At 40.6% G+C, this 20,517-nt stretch overlaps 2 protein-coding genes across 8 annotated transcripts in view; one reads left to right on the top strand and one right to left on the bottom strand.

Annotated features, from left to right (window-relative positions):
- The first annotated feature begins 208 nt into the window (after window positions 1-208).
- FKBP9 (FKBP prolyl isomerase 9) lies at window positions 209-15,586 on the top strand. Of its 2 annotated transcripts, none has more exons than XM_083468828.1 (9): window positions 209-381; window positions 1,375-1,564; window positions 2,029-2,174; window positions 3,364-3,553; window positions 5,422-5,567; window positions 11,224-11,410; window positions 12,130-12,275; window positions 13,125-13,288; window positions 14,210-15,586. In XM_083468828.1, exons 1-9 carry the CDS (start codon window positions 300-302, stop codon window positions 14,387-14,389), a joined length of 1,431 nt encoding a protein of 476 aa, XP_083324954.1. In that variant the 5' UTR covers window positions 209-299; the 3' UTR covers window positions 14,390-15,586. The 2 variants fall into 2 exon arrangements, with proteins under 2 accessions (XP_083324954.1, XP_083324953.1); XM_083468827.1 differs by having other exon boundaries at window positions 210-387.
- A 1,790-nt stretch (window positions 15,587-17,376) lies between these two features.
- NT5C3A (5'-nucleotidase, cytosolic IIIA) overlaps window positions 17,377-20,517 on the bottom strand; it is a 28,562-nt gene continuing 25,421 nt past the window's right edge. For all 6 annotated transcript variants that reach the window (XM_083468873.1, XM_083468871.1, XM_083468870.1 and 3 more), the window contains 3 exons: window positions 20,244-20,406; window positions 19,461-19,661; window positions 17,377-17,760 (listed from right to left, as the gene is read on the bottom strand). In XM_083468873.1, coding sequence (XP_083324999.1) covers window positions 17,659-17,760; window positions 19,461-19,661; window positions 20,244-20,406 — 466 coding nt within the window. In that variant the 3' untranslated portion in view covers window positions 17,377-17,658. The remainder of the gene's footprint in view (window positions 17,761-19,460; window positions 19,662-20,243; window positions 20,407-20,517) is intronic.

Below are 20,517 nucleotides of genomic sequence, written 5' to 3' on the forward strand. Positions count from 1 at the left end.
CACACAAGGTATGAAAGCAACACTTGTTTAGATGGTTTTTGAAAGAGAAATGAGACAAATTCATGGGGGAATCAGCAGCTGTTAGTCATAGTCATGACTGAGAAATGGGTAAAAATAAAAGAGCTGCCAACAAAATACCTGCAAACTGGATTTAAGTGAATTGCAAATGAATTTGCAAGTAACCTACTGTGTGTGTTCTCTCTCTCTCTCTCTCTCTCTCTCTCTCTCTCTCTCTCTCTAGCTATGACAGGGGTTCCACATTCAACGTGTTTGTGGGGAAAGGCCAGCTTATTGCTGGGATGGACAAAGCTCTGATTGGCATGTGTGTGAATGAGAGGCGGTTCGTAAAAATCCCACCCCATCTTGGCTACGGGAGTGAAGGTGTTTGTGAGTACAGTACTCTGTATGGAAATGTTCATCCAAGATAAGCTTGTTGAAAATACAGAGTTTCTAACAAGTTCATCAAACCCGATTTTTTAATGAATGCATTGCTGCCTGATAAGTCCTGTTCATGGGATATATCTGTGGATCTGGATGTGTGGATGAGGAGGACATGGGACCATGCTGACGGACCCTGTCTCCCAAACTCCACATCTTCATTTTAAGTTCTGAACTTCTGAGAAACACGTGGAGTTCCTGCTCCTGCTCAGTCCACATATTTAGATCTCTGGATATGTTATATGAATCGAGTTCAAGAGGCCAGATTACTACAATGTCATGCACACCAAGCAAACTATCATTGCTAAAGTTTCCCCCTGTTCTCCACATCAAGTCCTTTCCCCCCTTTTTTGAAAAATGTGAGGATCTTTGTTTTCTCCCCATTGTTAATTTCTTTGAGGTGGACTTCTAGCTACAATTGTTGCAGAGATACGTGATGGCAGAAATATCCATCTTGTTCCTCAGTGAGGAACAAGTTGTTGTCCTGTTCTGATCAAGATTAATTTAATACAATATGAGGCTTCAGTAGTGATGGAGCAGGGTGACAGTAATAAAGTGAATTCACTCTTAAGTCCGTTGTTTTCCCAAATCCTTGATAAACAGAGGCACTTCAAGTTCCCTGTAAAGAGGGATTGATTGATAAACCATCCTGGGAATTCTTGCTCTGGGAGGGGAATGGTGGGCTGTATCCAGTAACTCTTAGCAAACTACAGCTCCCAGAATGCTTTGGGTGAAGCCATGACAGCTGAAAGTGGTATTATAGTACTCTAAATGTGGCCTCTGTCTCTGTACGCCTGGGCCACTGGTGAAACAGTTCCTAAGCCAGCACATCCTTTGTGCATGCCTGCTACATCTGAAAAGAGACAGTTGTTTGTTACATTAATTCAGTTTTTTAAGCAAGCATCATTTCCGTTTTAATATATTTTGCATTCACAGCTGGTGTAATTCCTGCAAACTCAGTGCTTCACTTTGATGTGCTTTTGATCGACCTTTGGAATTCTGAAGACCAAGTTCATATTCAAACTTATTACAAGCCAGAAAATTGCACAAGAACGATCCAGGTGTCTGATTTTGTAAGATACCATTACAATGGGACATTTCTAGATGGTACACTGTTTGACTCGAGGTAGTTAATATATATTTCTTTCTTTTTATTCATGTTTTTTGAGGTCTTGATTTTTGAGGGCTTCTGTGAGAATTTCCATAAAAATGTGAATGAAAATATTTTGTTGGCAGGGCTGGGAACAAAATCTATGCCTGAGGCTTAGGAAAACCACTTCCTGTCAGTATAAGACAACATTGGACTCAATAAACCAATGGTCTCTCTTGCCTGCTATAAGGCAGCTTCAAATGTTCAGCTTTTAACCACTAAAGCAATAGGGAAAGAATGTGGCATATTTGGTGTCTTTGCCTTTGTGCAACTAAGTTTTGTTGTTTTATACTCTGTATACTTCTAAAATGGTTTGAAACAAAATGCACATTGGTCTACATTGATTTTACTCAGCCCAACTCATCACATTTTTTCCTGCTTCCAGTGTTAAAAAGGAAGATGCTGGCTATGAGTAACTTGCTTTTTTGTTATATTTTCAGCCACAATAGAATGCGAACATATGACACTTATGTGGGTATCGGTTGGCTGATCCCCGGTATGGACAAAGGTCTCCTTGGAATGTGTGTCGGAGAAAAGCGCATCATCACAGTACCGCCTTTCATGGCGTATGGAGAAGACGGAGATGGTAAACGCCAAATTTGTTTATGCTGGTCTTGAATATTAACACAAATGCAAAAGCAACACACTGGCTAATAACTGGTAAGGTAAAGGTAAAGGGACCCCTGACCATTAGGTCCAGTCATGGCCGACTCTGGGGTTGCGGCGCTCATCTCGCTTTATTGGCCGAGGGAGCCGGCGTACAGCTTCCGGGTCATGTGGCCAGCATGACTAAGCCGCTTCTGGCGAACCAGAGCAGCACACGGAAACGCTGTTTACCTTCCCGCCGGAGCAGTACCTATTTATCTACTTGCACTTTGAAGTGCTTTCAAACTGCTAGGTTGGCAGGAGCAGGGACCGAGTGACGAGAGCTCACCCCGTCGTGGGGATTTGAACCGCCGACCTTCTGATCAGCAAGCCCTAGGCTCTATGGTTTAACCCACAGCGCAACCCACTTCCTTTTAAGACTCCTGAGAGACATCTTCCTTTGAGACTTTTATAGGACATTTTCCTTTGAGAGACGGCTTGGTGTTCCTTGCTATTCATTGACTTGTTTGACTCCTCATTTGACTCTTATATGTACAACAACTTACAGTCACTTGTATATTTTGTGAGATGTACTGTATGATATGCACTTTATTTTGAAGTGGCGTATTAGTATATTTTGAATGACATTGTAATTAATTATATATCCACTACCAGTTATTAGCCAGCGTGTTGCGTTTGCATTTGTGTTGATTGTTACATTTTGCAACACAGGGGTTTGTGTTTGTCCATGCTAGTGAATATTAGGCAACCCTGAGAAACATAAATCAAGAGAAGATTTTTCCACAGAATTTGAACTCATAATGTTTTGTGTAGGAAGCAACTGATCAATCAACTCAATATCTGATTGCCCAGGGAATGTTCATCTTTAATCTCAGTTACAGCTTAATTTCTTTCAACTTTCTTTTATTTTTTCCCAGATAGAAAATTGGCAGAATAACCAGACTGCTATTAACAAAATGGAAGTTATTTTTTAAAATTCCTGGAAGCAGAATCTCTTATGTTAATAAACATAAGTTGCTTTAGAATTGGTGGGGGTGCAGAGAAATGAAATGTATATTATAGCATGGAATAGATGTGGGGTTGAGGGTATGTATATATGTGGGGTTAGCTTGAATTTCTTTCTGAATTCTTGCGTTGACTTAAATGCCTACCGTCCACCTTGGTTATAGGTAAAGAAATCCCGGGTCAAGCGTCTCTGGTCTTTGATGTGGCTCTCTTAGATCTCCACAACCCCAAAGACAGCATTGCTGTGGAACAACAATATGTGCCTGAAACCTGTGAGCGTAGAAGCCAAGTAGGGGACTTCCTCAGATACCATTATAATGGTACACTTTTGGATGGGACATTGTTTGATTCTAGGTAACCACACTGCTAAACACACGTTTCCTACTTTCCGTTTCTTTCTCTGTGTGTTTTTATAGCTCTGTTCTGCTGAGCATTCTTGAAAGGTATTCTAAGTAGCTTGGTAAATGTCTTCAATAATCAATCAATAAATAAGACTAAGAAAAAGTTTTAAAAAGTAGAGCAACGGTTCCAACGGATGTGGGTCATCCGGAATTCTCATTTTTCTCTGTTTGAAACAAGAGATTTAAGTAATAAATGCACAGAAGATGATGGCATAGATTACTACATTCAACAAACAGACAGAAAAGCACAGCTAATAGGACCCCAGCACATAAAGTAAACACATTTGGGAAAATTTAAAAATACTTCCTATTTCTCCTCTTGAGTAACTTTAGTGTATAAATGTTTAGTGGGTTTTCCACTTTCCATGATAATAAATGGGAAGCAAAAGTGGATCTGTGCTAAAGCTAGTTTATAATAACTTGTACGATGAAAACCAATTCTTTACGTTTATAGCATGTTTTATCAAAACATGTCAATGTGCAATAAGAATAATATCACCAATCAAAACAATAAATCCTTTGCTTCTTTCTGTTGTGGATAATTGCTTTTGGACATTTACTTCCAGGGGCACATGATTTAACAAAGAGCATCTGTTTCAATAAACCTAAAAGAATAGAAAAAATTAGCCATTACATCCCATCTTAGCACATAGTGCTTAGACTGGAGATAACGGATCTCTATGCCTGATGTTATATGACATCAAGTGACTGACAGATGGGCATGATTTGTCCAAAACATCCTTGCAGCCAAATTCAGATGCATGGTGGACCTAGGTGCACAGTGCTATTTTTGTTGACATACTTGAAAGATCAACATCTTTCAAACACAACATCTATCAAACAGAAAAGATAAATTACTGTTTCAAATGGTACTATCCACTAGAATTGTCTGTGCAAGACAATGAAAGAGAAAAAAATCCCCTTCATAAAAGCATGGCTACTTTGAGTAAGATCATATGGATTATGTCGGTTAGACAGAGAAAACAAGGGTTTAAGAAGTTTGAATCTGAATGGGACCTATTTAGGAATTTCTGGAATAAAAACCAAGGGATGACAAGACACAACCTTATGTCATGAGAGTAGTGTCTCTTGATTTGATGACATTAATATGCTATTCAGGCTCAGTTTTTTATTTTGTGTTTTTCATACCACAAAGTGGATAGCTTTTCTAGTTCTGTTCATCTCACGTGACTTCTCATTTTGCTGCTATACAGTATATTAAAATAGTTTTCTTGTCTATGCGCTTGGTCTGCTCAGTATTGTTTAAGGTTACTTCACCTATCCGTTAATATATCTGTAATCCTGTCACCGTATTTTTCGCTCTATAAGACGCACCAGACCACAAGACTCATCTAGTTTTTGGAGGAGGAAAACAAGAAAAAATATTCTGAATCCCAGAAGCCAGAACAGCAAGAGGGATCGCTGCGCAGTGAAAGCAGCAATCCCTCTTGCTGTTCTGGCTTCTGGGATAGCTGCGCAGCCTGCATTCGCCCCATAAGACGCACACGCATTTACCCTTACTTTTTGGGAGGGAAAAAGTGAGTCTTATAGAGCAAAAAATACGGTACATATTTGGCTTGCTTTTTTATTCACAGTTGAAGTTTTACCATATTATACACATTTACGTATTTGTTTTGCTAGCTTAATTTCCTCACTTCTTATAGTCACACTTAAGTTTGGTGCTATTATAAGACATGACTTCATCAGTTCCACTACACCCTGTTGATACTTCTTTCTGATGTTTTTGCTGTCAAGCCAGTAAGCTATGGGCATACTGATAACAATCTTAGTTAAGCAAAGGTTTTTCCTTTTTGCCTGTAGTTATTCACGGAACCGAACATATGATACCTACATTGGGAAAGGTTATGTGATTGCTGGGATGGATGAAGGCTTGCTTGGCGTGTGCATTGGAGAGAAGAGGAGAATAACCATTCCACCTCACTTAGGGTATGGCGAAGAGGGAAGAGGTGAGTACTGTTTTTAATTCAGCAGCAGTGCCCTCCAGTCATTCTTTTACTTCAGCATTTAAAAGATTTAAGGCCCAGTGTACTGCATGGAATAAGTTTGTTGGCCTTCCATCTTCCATCCATATATATATATATATATATATATATATATATATATATATATATGCTTTCGTAGATTTTCACGGGTACAGGAATGCAGGTTTTGGTGTCTTCGGGTGTCTTCCCGTGTAAGAGTTGGGGTGTCTAGGCGACGTTTCGACGAGGTCTCACTCGTCATCTTCAGGCTGGTGCTTTCGGCTTCTTGTTACTGGAACAGAGCAGGATCTCAGTGTTTGAGTTCCTATAAATACTGTTGAGGGGGTGTGGTGTATAGCCTCCAACGTTCTGGGCAGAGAGGAAGTTCCCAGGTTAGTGTGCCTTTTCTTCTTTTGTTCCTTAATTACTTGAGGGATATCTTGAGTGATTTCTTGAGTGATATTCTGAGTACCACTTAGGTGGGTCATTAGGTGTGGATTAGTTGCTAAAGCTTTCGTGTCTTGACCTCTTGAGCTTGTGAAGAGTTTTTCTGAGAAGATGGCTGTACTGCACTTAGTTGTGCTCTGGCTTGGCTTCGTGTATAGGGGCGAGCTGTGGTTTTGTGCCCTGTGCCAGCCAGATCTGTGTAGGGATTGCAGGGGGGTGCAGCATCCGGAGGTGAAACTGAGAGCTGAAACTGAGACCTCACATAAAACAGACAGACACACCAACAAACTCCACAAACTAGAGAAACGCCAGAAGCCCAGCCACCCTCCACAACAACCCATGAAACAAACAGTACATAACATATCAGACAGGATCCTCACCTCAACTGAAACCAAAGTACTCTCCAAAGGTTTCAACTTTGCAGTCGCCCCGAGACGCATCCCCACGGAAAACATCATATGCGGAGTCGAAGCTAGCCTAACCAAAATCAACCCAGATGAAGCCAATAAAATCAGACTTGAAGTCACCAACATCCTCTGCTCCAGCAAACCACCCAGAAGCAATTTACACAAAGAAGAACAGAAAGCACTCACCAACCTGAGGAAAGACAACAACATAATCATTCTCCCAGCAGACAAAGGTAATGCCACTGTTGTGATGAACACATCGGACTACCAAGCAAAACTATCAAGTCTACTCCAAGACCCTACCTACCAACCTATAAAAACAGATCCCACCACCTATCTGGAAAAAACCACCAAATCCAAAATAAAAGCCTCTCCTATCAGTGAAGAAATCCAGCTAAGAATCATCCCCAGAGAAAAATCATCCAGATGCCCCAAACTCTCGGTCTCCCCAAGATACACAAAGAAGGAACACCACTCAGACCAATAGTCAGCTCCATAGGCTCACCTCTACAAAATCTCGCTAAATTTCTCGCTAAGCAACTTCAGCCCTATGCAGAATCCATCGCTTCACACGTTACAAACTCCTTCCAGTTCATAGAAACAATAAAGAAGCAAAACCTACATCCCGATGACCTACTTGTGAGCTTCGATGTTGTATCTCTCTTCACACAAGTGCCCATTAATGAAGCCTTGACAGCCATTCAAAACAAATACAATCCCCCCGAATACATCCTGGACCTGACCAACCACTGCCTAACCAACACGTACTTCATCCACAATAGACAAAGATACAAACAGATAGAAGGAGCACCTATGGGATCACCCCTCTCACCGGTCATCGCAAATTTGTACATGGAACACTTTGAAACCAATGCTTTAGACAAGTCAGAACACAAACCCAAACTTTGGCTCAGATATGTTGACGACACCTTTGTAATTTGGCCACACGGGAAAGAAAAACTAGATAGCTTCCTCACACATCTCAACAGCCTACACCCCAAAATACAATTCACTATGGAAATAGAAGCCAACAACCAACTTCCCTTCCTTGACGTCCTAATCTACAAAAAACCTGATGGCTCACTAGGACACACTATCTACCGGGAAAAAAACACACAGTTTGTGGAGTTTGTTGGTGTGTCTGTCTGTCTTATGTGAGGTCTCAGTTTCAGCTCTCCAGACGGCTAGTTGTTTGCATTTGTCCCAGAGTGCAGGGTGGATTTTGTTACAGAGTTTGAGGTGAAGAGTGAGCAGATCTTTGTTGGTTTGGTTTAGTAGGTATCTTTTCTTATGTATTTCGTTTCTGATTAGGGATAGTTCAGTTCGTTTCAGGATCCTTTCGGTAGCTGGGGTTTTAGAGTGGAATTTAAGTTGGAAGCATGTGGGAATTAAGTTGTTGTCTCGGCAGTTGCGTAGGAACAAGAGATCACATAAGAGATCACATAATCTACAAGAGATCACATAATCTACAAAAAACCTGATGGCTCCCTAGGACACACTATCTACCGGAAAAAAACACACACCAACCGCTACTTACATGCACAATCACACCACCACCCTGCACAAATAAACTCCGTAGCCAAGACTCTCATCTCCAGAACCAAACGCCTGGCTGACAAAGACCACTTGACAACTGAGTTACAGAATCTCTCAAATGTGTTAATCGCCAATGGATACCAGCAAAACAGGGTTACGAAGCTAATCCAAAAAGAAACACCCCCAAAAAACCAAGACACAGAAGAAAACAATGGCATGGCCCTCCTTCCTTATATCAAGGGCACTACAGATAAAATTAGCAAAATCCTCCATAAACACAATATCAAAACAGCCTTTTGCACCAACCAAAAAATAGCCAATATCCTCAGAAACCCCAAAGATAAAATCCAGTTGGAAAACCAAGGGGTCTATGAAATACCCTGCAAAGTCTGCCCAGCCACGTACATTGGACAAACAAACAGACGAATAAATGCACGTATCGCAGAACACAAGAATGCCGTCAAAAAAGAAGAAAAAACTTCCTCTCTTTTCCAACACATGAAAGAAACAGGACACGAAATTAATTTTGCAGATTCCAAATTGCTCTTTAACATGGAACATCACCACAAGAGAATAATCATGGAAGCCATCGAGATAGAGAAACACCCTCACAACATGAACAAGCGTGACGACACGTCCCGCCTGCCAGACATCTGGAAATTAGCCCTCCCCACAAAAACCGACACCAGAACCAGAGGCACACAGAACGCCATCACCAATCAACCACACCAGACCCAAACCCAGACCCTCTCCACAGATAAATTACAGACACCATCCAGTAGCCAAACCATAGTGGCACCTCCGGATGCTGCACCCCCCTGCAATCCCTACACAGATCTGGCTGGCACAGGGCACAAAACCACAGCTCGCCCCTATACCCGAAGCCAAGCCAGAGCACAACTAAGTGCAGTACAGCCATCTTCTCAGAAAAACTCTTCACAAGCTCAAGAGGTCAAGACACGAAAGCTTTAGCAACTAATCCACACCTAATGACCCACCTAAGTGGTACTCAGAATATCACTCAAGAAATCACTCAAGATATCCCTCAAGTAATTAAGGAACAAAAGAAGAAAAGGCACACTAACCTGGGAACTTCCTCTCTGCCCAGAACGTTGGAGGCTATACACCACACCCCCTCAACAGTATTTATAGGAACTCAAACACTGAGATCCTGCTCTGTTCCAGTAACAAGAAGCCGAAAGCACCAGCCTGAAGATGACGAGTGAGACCTCGTCGAAACGTCGCCTAGACACCCCAACTCTTACACGGGAAGACACCCGAAGACACCAAAACCTGCATTCCTGTACCCGTGAAAATCTACGAAAGCAAATATATATATATATATATATATATATATATATATATATATATATATATATATATAAAATTTTTTAAAATTAGATTTCTTTTGTTATAGCAAATTGCAAATACAATTATCCAGTTTTACATTTTACAATTCCCTCCCTCCCATTGACTTCCCTCATCTTCCCCTTCTGGTTTGTTACATTATTTGTTATCTTCAGCATATTAAATAACTGTAAGTGTTATTGCATTGTCTTTCTTCATATTTTGCTTGAATAAAATTGTGAATGTTTATTCAAAGGCCTGCCACCTTCCTGGTTAGAAGATAGGAATCAATGGAAGCTGCTGTAGCCCTTTCTCCTGGCAAAGCTTCAATTTGTGCTTGCCTTTGCTTTGCAGAACTTCTCAGCTCTCCAGTTTTCTTGTTGGCTCCTTGTTTACAAAGAAAGAGGCGTTTCCCCTTCTTTTTCTCCTTCCGCTCTTCTGTTTACTGCCGTTCCCCCACTCCCACCCGCTTGGGCTTTTGCTCAGTGGCTTCAGACCAGCCTAACACCTATTCAGGTGGTCAAACAACCCCAAGGAACCTTGGCATTAGCTGCAGGGCAAACCCCAATGCCAATGTAGTCACTGACATATTGTAATCATATTTGTGGTCATTGTCAACTCCACTTTCCATAAGCAAGGTGAGTGAATTCTCCCCTCTTTCTGCCCGAATCCACCCCACAGTGCAGCAGCAGCAGCATGGCCCAACCTGAACATCAGGCAGGTGCTCAAAATTTACATCAAGCCCACATACAAACAAACTGACCCCGTTTGTCTCCTTTCACCTAAGCCAGCCTTTCTCAACCTGTGGGTCCCCAGATGTTGTTGAACTACAACTCCCATCACCCCTAGCTAGCAAGGCCAGATCTCACGAATGATGGGAGTTGTAGTCCAACAACATCTGGGGACCCACAGGTTGAGAACCGCTGACCTAGGCAGTTTAGCTAGGCGGATTAAGGCTTGCATGGCTCTGCTTCATGAAGCTCTCCAGCTTACCATATCTTCTACTGGCATCATGGCCCCTTCTGTTACAGCATCTGCCCCAGGCAGGCTGCTTTTTCCACCTATGCACCAGTATAGTAGTCCTGCCATGTGGCCACTTGGTCCTCACCTAGCCTGTTCACACTCCACTGCAAGATCATGCCTCAGCTGAGACTGCTTTTTTTGCTTAGGATGTTGTTGTTGTTTAGTTGTGTCCAACTCTTTGTGACCCCATGGACCAGAGCACACCAGGTACTCCTGTCTTCCACTGCCTCCCGCAGTTTGGCCAAACTCATGCTGGTAGCTTCAAGAACACTGTCCAACCATCTCATCCTCTGTCGTCCCCTTCTCCTTGTGCCCTCCATCTTTCCCAGCATCAGGGTCTTTTCCAGGGAGTCTTCTCTTCTCATGAGGTGGCCAAAGTATTGGAGCCTCAGCTTCAGGATCTGTCCTTCCAGTGAGCACTCAGGGCTGATTTCCTTCAGAATGGAGAGGTTTGATCTTCTTGCAGTCCATGGGACTCTCAAGAGTCTCCCCCAGCACCATAATTCAAAAGCATCAATTCTTTGGCGATCAGCCTTCTTTATGGTCCAGCTCTCACTTCCATACATCACTACTGGGAAAACCATAGCTTTAACTATACGGACCTTTGTTGGCAAGGTGATGTCTCTGCTTTTCAGCTTTTAACTAGGAATACTGAAAATATAATTATCTCATGTCTCACCATCTCTTGAAAGTGCATGGAATTCGTGCTAGTGGAAAATTATCACACTTGCCAACCTCTGAAAAGCCCCTTTCATGACGTTTGGAGATGACCAAGCCTCATTTGTGGAATACATAATTTTAGTATATCAGATCAGTTCTTTACTGTAAGAGCAGAAGGGTGGGTGGCTTCTTTTCATATTTCATATCATTTATTGTTCTAGGAAAGATTCCGGGATCTGCTGTGCTGGTCTTTGATATTCATGTGATAGACTTCCACAATCCATCTGACTCTGTGGCTATTACCACCCATTACAAACCTAGCAATTGCTCTGTTCTGAGCAAGAAAGGCGATTACGTGAAGTATCACTACAATGCCTCACTCTTAGATGGCACTGTGCTAGACTCAACGTAAGTATGTAGTTTAGCAGCAAAGAACAATAGAAGCATGAAACTGGGAATATTTTGTGCATGTGGGAGTACCCCATCACTTATTTCTATAAATTTGCTTTCATCAAGTTACAATTGGTGAGAGAGTAATGATGAAGGGAAGGGCTAATCAGACTGAGGGATTTCTGGATTCTGGGGTCACTTGTCTTAACAAATTTTCTGCATGGTCCAACTTGCAATGTATTTCTTAAAGCTAAAGGTAAAGGGACCCCTGACAGTTAAGTCCACTCACAGACGACTCTGGGGTTGCGGCACTCATCTTGCTTTACTGGCTGATGGAGCCGGCATACAGTTTCCGGGTCATGTGGCCAGCATGACTAAGCCGCTTCTGGCAAACCAGAGCAGCGCACGGAAACGCCATTTACCTTCCCGCCGAAGTGGTACCTATTTATCTACTTGCACTTTGACGTGCTTTCAAACTGCTAGGTTGGCAGGAGCAGGGACCAAGCAACGGGAGCTCACCCCGTCACGGGGATTCGAACCGCCGACCTTCTGATCGGCAAGCCCTAGACTCAGTGGTTTAGACCCATCCCATAATGTATTTCTTAGAAAGGGTCTATTAAGAATTCAGATCATCACATAGAAATTGGAAAGGGTAAATGTCAAAAGGATAGAGGAGGTGGAATTTTGATGTTACATTGGCACATCCTAGCTTATGAACTACTATTTTCTTCTTTCAGGTTTAGCCTTGGGAAAACCTATAATATAGTGCTGGGTTCTGGACAGGTTGTATTGGGAATGGATATGGGTCTCAGAGATATGTGTGTTGGAGAGAAAAGAACAGTTATTATCCCACCCCACCTTGGCTACGGAGAGGCTGGAGTTGGTAAGTGAAGCTAATAGTGATGCTGACACACAGATGTGTCTGGTCTTCTGTAGCATGTGTCACAGCTGACTTCTGTGAGCAGTCTTGTTTTGTTCCTTAAATGTGTTCATTGGTTCATGAACAGCTTTGAAGTAGTGTATCCTCCATGCAATTTAAGTAAAAATATTAGTCTAAAAAGTATATTCACAACATGAGATGTTGAGAATATAGCTGTGTAATGATATTATTATTATTATTATTATTATTATTATTATTATTATTATTATTATTATTATTATTTTACCCCCCACCATTTATTACCCACCCTTCCCACCAAGGTCCCAGGGCAGGTTACAACAATTAAAAACACAATATTAAAAACAGTTTTAAACTTAAATTTATAGAAATGTGTCCTAAAATTATACACTTCAATTTTTAAAAGCTAAGGTAAAGAGGTGCATCTTATATTATATTATATTATATTATATTATATTATATTATATTATATTATATTATATTATATTATATTATATTTATGGTTTTCTCTCAGAATGAAAATAGCCCAAATTAATAAAGCAATGGGGAAAGGCTATACATTCTTGTGAATTAGCAAACAACCTTACCTTAAGTGCAAATAGTCACAAAGCATAGTGTACCTTCTAAGATAAAGAATACGTTAGCTATATTTCTTTTGGATCCTGCAGGCTTTATTTTCTCATATTTTAGCTTGCTGATGTTTCTAAGCCAGTGGATGAAATGTGAACAATTTGTATTAACTGCACAATTTGTGAATGTTGGGGGTGGGCCAAATTCCAAAACGCTCCTACATAACAGAACTCTTACTTTATTTTTTGTTATTTACTGTTACAGAAGGAGAAGTGCCTGGTAGCGCCGTATTGGTTTTTGACATTGAACTGTTCGACTTGGTGTCCGGCTTACCAGAGGGCTATATGTTTGTATGGCATGAGGAAGTCTCTCCTAATCTCTTTGAAGAGATTGACAAAGATAAGAATGGAGAGGTTCTTCTGGAAGAGGTAAGGTTTTGGCTAGTAAAGCTGCATTGGAAAAAAATTCTATAGGAGCTAGTAAGTTCACAGACTTACTGTGAACATACAGGACACTGAGTGGAGCCCCAGTCTTCAAGCAGTATATTTAAGATCATGTTTCTCTTCTGATGGGACATCATTTAGGGAAAATTAAAGCAATTATTTCTACAGAAACAAGAGACCAATGTGCTTCTAGGTCTTGAGCACAGGAGGGAGATGGATAATCCTACTCATAGAATAGCTACTCCAGTTAAGAGGATCTGATTGAAGCCCAGCTTAACTGAATGTCTGTGGCATAGGTCCCTAACAAAAAATCTCAAAGGGTCAGGACTCAGCAGCTGTTACAGTACTTAGTAATGGATACAAACACTGCTTATGGGAATTTCCCAATTCCTTTTGGTTATTTGAAATTCCAGCAGCGGCGGCAGTACTGGCATGCACCTTGGAATTTAAGTACTAATTTGACACCTGAACCTCTCAAAAGACACATTGGTACCTTGCTTTAAGAACAGCTTAGTTTATGAACAACTTGGATTAAGAACACGGCAAACCCGAAAGTAGGTGTTTTGGTTTGTGAACTTTGCCTTGGAAGCAGAACATGTTTCACTTCCTGTTGAGTGTGTTCCATTTGTAAATGGAGTCCCCTGCTGCTATGGGAAAGTATGCCTTGGTTTAAGTCCAGAACGCTTTGGTTTAAGAACGGGCTTCTGGAACAGATTAAGTTTATAAACCAAGGTACCACTGTACTCACTAAAGTATTAACTGGTATTTCCTCAGCACTTTATGTGAATATGAGGGGACAGATGCAAAGGTACCACAACATCCTATTCGCTGGAGTTTTAAGATTAAATAACCTGGCTGCAAACATTATTTTACTTTTCACTAATGTATTTGTTTTTTATATTGTAGTTCGGCGACTACATCCATGAACAAGTCAAGGCTGGCAAAGGAAAGTTAGCTCCTGGCTTTGATTCTGAAACAATTGTGAAAAACATGTTCAGCAATCAGGACCGAAATGGAGATGGCAAGATAACCGCTGATGAATTCAAACTGAAAGACCAAGAGCCACAGGGACATGATGAACTGTAGTTTGTTTTTAAAATTTGTAGGAGCTAAACTGCTGTCAGAATGTATGCACAATAGAAGTGGTTTGAAATGTGTGTGTGTATACTTAAAAGTGTGGACAGTGAAAATGAATACTCCTGTCTTTGTAAGAGTGAAGTAGGCTAAAGTAAGGGGAAGACACTGGCATTTTTATAAAACGTGAAATGCCTCAAAATTGGTTTCAGTGACTTAAAAAAAAAAGAGTGACACAAATCTTGTGACGTATTTTTTGAGAGGTGGTAAAGAATTTTGAGCTTAGAACAAAAATGTCCATTTCTGTTAAACTCCTGCGCCACGGCCCTGTTCGGTTACTCTCCAACTGTAGTTTTATAATCATCTTTCCAAGGAAGAGAAAATCTTCTACGATGGGAGGAACTGAACTAAATCTTTTTCAAAGCCGTTATCCCAAAGTCAGATGCCGTGGTAGCACCATGAGCAGTACTGGAGATGGGGCGTCATGTTTCCCTAAGGATTGTAACTGAAGCTATGAATACAAAAACCATTCACAAAAAAGTGTATATCATTCTTTGCCCTGTATCAGAACATATTTTAATGGGCCTACTCTTGAGTACCACCCTGAAATTAGTCTGTCCTCACTAACGTGTATTATAGAAAAAAGAAAGCAGAACTGTACTAGAAATATGCTGCAATATGCATAATGGTAGATTGTAATTGTGTATACAACATATGGCTACTCCATCTACTTTTTTGTGCAGTGACTCCTCAACTAGAGAACTGTCATAAGTGTACTTCAGAGTGAATCTCAGGTCTCATTTGTGTCTATAAAAACATTTTGTTGATTGTAGAGTTGGAAGGGGCCATCTAGTCCAGCCACCTGCAAGAATATGAACCTTACGGGGATCGAATCAGCACCACACACTAAGCAACTGAGCTAATACCCTGCGGCTAAAGAGCACAAGAGCATAAATTAAGTGAGTGACCTCCCCCAAAGGGAAAAGGAGCACAAAGCCACGGTCCTCCCACTAACGGGAACGTACAAAGCGTCTTCTTTTTTAATTGTAGAATGGTGCTAGTTCTAAAACTACGACATACCTTTCAAAACACTTTTGCAGTAAGCAAAGTTACGTTTTATACGCTTTGTAATATTATTAATGTCTTAAGGATTTGTCAAGTGTGATACATGCTGTTATTATTTTTATTAAAATAAAATATGGACAGACACATTCTGCACTGCTCTTCCTCCATGTACAGGTGACTGGGGATGGGGAAAGGCTTAACAGTGACAATATTGATCTAAATTATGGCTTTCAATATATATCTGAACTGCTTGGCTAGTTCTGGAATTGGAGCTGGGACATAGGGGTTCAGATCACATCCAAAAGCTCTCTGAAAGGTGAACAAACCATTTATGTAGTTGTAGCCCAACTATTGAGGCAAAGTGTACAGTGTGAATGAGCAAAGCACTGTAAATTAATATTGTATTCTTTCACCTTTTATAATTAACTGCAGGCTGAATGTGGGTAACAAATGATATGCACCAATTATGAACAGTACTTTAAATAATACTGGCTGCTTTTTGGTTTCTTTTTCCGGCAGAAGGAGAGTGGTGTTTTTTGGTTTTAAGCTACCCCTTGTAAAGAGATGAAAAAACTCCATATCAAAGCTCTCTAGAATTGATATATGTAATTAGCATTATTAGATATCACCTAAAACAATACCATGTATCTGCACGAGGAGCTGGGCTAGAATCATAGAGTTGGAAGAGAGGGTCATTTAGTCCAATGCCCTGCAATGCAGGAATCTCAACTAAAGCATTGTTGAAAGCACTGGGCTCTCATGGGAAACAGATTCATATAGGCAGTTTGTCTCACACGGGTCTGTTACAAGTAGTAATCATGCATGAGAATGGGGCATGGATCCGCCTGCCTGGTAGCTGTTACAAGCAGCAGCAGCCTGCACCCAAAAGCAAGGCATGCCAATATGGTAGAAGCTCCTCTTCCAGACTGGCAGCTTCACTTGTTCTGGATAGTCTTCCTAAGGAAGAGATGGGACTTGTTTTCCTGATTGGGTTAAACAGTAAGCCCATGAAAGAGTTTTATCTGGTTTGCAAGTACCAAATTAATCAGTCCACACCTTCATTAATGAGAATGCACACAAAATTTAAAAGTTTGGTGTCTCCAACTTTCTTGTTTTGTTCTAAAACAATGGACCCCATTCCATAAATGCTCTCCCCATCTAGCTTGAAGAAATGAGTCTCCCTTTGGAGTAAACTAGGAAGCACAAACCCTTTCTTCTGAGAACCATTTGAAGGAGAAAAGATCCCAGCTTGTGTTGGATAGTGGACCAGAACGGGCCAACTCTACATCCTCTCCTGCTTCCTATTTTAGCCTCAAACCAGCCTTTATCTGCCTCCTGCTGGACAGAAATGTGGATCACAGCTGCGAAAGAAACTTTCATTTCGAAACACTTAAAATTTTCACGAATAGTTACATGGGACATACCATGGCAGAAATAGAACTACCGTGGTATTCATTTTTAAACAGTTACTGTATATCTCATCGCACACTTCACTAAGGTAACACTGAAATTATATCCTTTACAGCTAGCTTGGAAATAAACATGACAGTGCTACTGAAAATAGTGTTTTCTATGTATTGCTATTTGGTAAAGTAGAAAAAGTGTCTTTAGAACTGTTCAGGGCCAAAACATAGGACAGACACAAATCTTACTATAAATCAGTCAAGATCTGCTTCAGCATTATTTTTATAGCCAGCATGATTTTAAAGACTGCAGTGTTTAGTCTTCACTCCTGTGTACCAAAGAGAGTAGTCAATAGCAAGCTTTCTTATCTGTGCTCTGGCACAAAGTCTCTTTTTGAAGACTATACAAATATCAGCAATATTAAACCCCTTAAACTCAAAAGGTGCAACTTATGAACTGTAATCAAGTCAATTACCTGCACATGTGCTTATTCACTATGCTTCTCGTGCATTTTCTACAACAGTCTCATATATTCTGAAAACATCCCTTTATTGTGCATGAATATAAACTGAAGGAACTCTTTTCCAGTTATCCATACAACCTATCCATTAGAATAAATAAGGGGTTCCATTAAAAGTGATGGGGGAAGGGGGTGAGCGTCCAGAAGATCATGGATACAGTATATTACTTTACAAATAAAGTGACTCCCATACAAAACAGCATCAAGATTGATATTCTAAGATAGCACAGGCATGCTGATTTGTCCAACTGCCTTCATCAGGAGGAAAACAAGCAAATTCCAATGATGCTCTTTACAGAATCTTTTGTAAGATTGAGTTGGCCACATCTAAAGAGTCATCTTTCACCAACACAATATCATAGCAGTCCATATATTTCTCCAACAATTCTTCAACCTAGGTTTTAGAATGCAAAGAAAAACCCAAATGTCAGAAAAAGTCAAACACCAAGAAACATATTACAATTTGCAAAGTCAACACCATTTTAAAAGAAAAGTGGCGATATCTGTTTTTTTATTTTACTAAGTAATGTAGGTGGTGCATTCAAAGATGTTTGCAACCAGATTTCAGAACTCTGGAAAGGCCTTACAAAGGGTTCAACCCTGTTCCCATAATTTTGAGAAGCAAAATGTAATTTGCTACCCTGAATACATACTGCACACAAAAGCTATTTAGCACATATGTAAGTCAGGTTGAAGCACTGCTATATTTTGTAAAAAACAAACAAACACAACCTTACTTAAATACAATGCAATCTGTGGATTTTATATTGCAACCATACCAGGAGTCAATGAGGTATGAGATGTGGCTGCTGAACTTAGGCTAGGTTATGAGTTAATAAGGATCTCTGATGAGTAGATAAGTAAAAATAAGTATCAGGGTTGATCAGTATATTTATGTACAGTCAATGACTATTTCCGTTCCCGCCCCCCAAGTGCATCAGTGGAGCACATAGAAGCACGCCTTGCCCCATTCTGCCCTTTTAGTGATGTGCTTAGTGACGTTTTCAGTCACTTCTGGGTTCAGCGCTATGCGCAATCATGTGTCTTTTGGACGCATGTTAATAAGTAGCCTGTACAAATAATTTTTTGTTCTGTATTATGGGGTACTAATGGACAGGTTCAAACAAATCATTCCATAAAACCTTTTTTTCAGCTGCTGCACATTTCATTCTGTTGTCAGATTTGACCTCTATGATATTATATAAGACAATCAATGACCTTGAATACTACATAGGGAATGCTGTCACTAGGAAGGCCCACCCCAAACCAACGTTGTCTCTGTCTTGGTGTCAGGCAAATACATTCTTGTTTCTTGGGTATTTGAAAAGGACCAATGATTGGATGCTTGACTATGTTTTACGTATGCTTATGTAATTTTATTATTTAGTTTTACTTTTGCTGTAAATTGCTTTAGGATCTTTTGTAGCAGGAAGCAGTACATTTAACAGTCCTAACCTATTCTCCGGGTTTCGAACGTTTTTCGGAACCTGACTGTTCGACATGGCTTCCACTTGAGTGCAAGAAGCTCTTGCAACCAATCGGAAGCTGCGCCAGGTTGTTGGACGTTTCAGAAGTCAATAGGTGTTCTGGAACGGATTATGTTCTACATCCGAGGTTTGACTGTATTAAGCTTCTACCCTTGAACACATTCTGTGTTAGAAAATGGTATAAAGGTAAAGGGACCCCTGACCATTAGGTCCAGTTGCGGATGACTCTGGGTTTGCGGCGTTCATCTCGCTTTATTGGCCAAGGGAGCCAGCGTGCAGCTTCCAGGTCATGAGGCCAGCATGACTAAGCCACTTCTGGTGAACCAGAGCAGTGCATGGAAATGCCGTTTACCTTCCCGCCAGAGGGGTACCTATTTATCTACTTGCACTTTGATGTGCTTTTGAACTGCTAGGTTGGCAGGAGCTGGGACCGAGCAACGGGAGCTCACCCCGTCACGGGGATTTGAACTGCCAACCTTCTGATTGGCAAGCCCTAGGCTCTGTGGTTTAACCCACAGCGCCACCCGCGTCCCACTAGAAAAAGGTATACATGACCATATAATCTAATATTATGGACCTTATGCTTATCAAAGAGACAAAGACTTACCTTATCGTTGAGATACCCAATCTTAAGAATATGTTCAACATTTGCCACTCCATCTGCCATAGTTAAATCTCCTTGAGAATCTCCAAGCAGTATGATGTTGCTGTTGTCCTTTAACTGTTTGAAGTACTCTGTATTTTTCAAGGCACCATCATGTTTGTTGTAAACATGAATCAGTTCCCCTTTAAATCCTTTTAATACACCCTGTTAAACATGACATTAGTTAGTTCTATGAATGGTCTTAGCAAATTAACAAGTGTCCCTTCTGTGTCTCTTTAGAATGTTTCCAAAAGGCTTTATTCTTTCAACCAACTTCAATTATATGATGCTTATCATAGTGAGAATAATGCATTATTCAAAGGAAACTCATTCATTCACTCTAGGAAACCTTGTGTCCTCTCCCACTTTGAATCTAGTCTAATATTTAGTCTAATATCCAGAGTAGACACACTGAACTCAACAGACTTAAGTTACTTAATTGATTCTAACCAATCTACTTTGTACACCCAATACATTTTTTAATAAATACTTGAAAATTACCGGTAATACTTTGACCCTGGCTCAGTGGTATATAAGCAGCCAATGGTGCTACACGGTTGGTCATGTGACCCCATCAGCAGTTTGGCTGATGCATTCTGCTCCAACTGAAGCTTCTGGACCAGACCTAATGATTGGCTTTAATATGGGAAATGCCCATTTTAATGCTCGAGTCGGAAGCTACTTCCTTAGTAGTACAGGATGTGTTGCAATGAATTAACAGTATGCATTTGATATGTTTATACCTACATTCTCATCAAAATCCATGAAGTTGGAAACTACTTTGACATTGGGATGGTAGACACCTGCTTGATGAATGACTTCTTCTAAGATGTCTCCAATTCCAGCAGAAAATATGAATACGGGAATATTATGTTCATGGAGTTTATCAAAGAAATTCTCATACCCTTCTCTGTAAAAGCAGATTTGTTTTTTAGAAAAGGAACTAAAGCCTCATATTACATTTTTTATTGCAAAAATAGAAATTTAACATATCCTCCCCCTAAAATATCTATGAAATAGG

This window comes from Podarcis liolepis (assembly GCF_965112155.1).
Source record: "Podarcis liolepis genome assembly, chromosome: 12".
Lineage (NCBI taxonomy): Eukaryota > Metazoa > Chordata > Lepidosauria > Squamata > Lacertidae > Podarcis > Podarcis liolepis.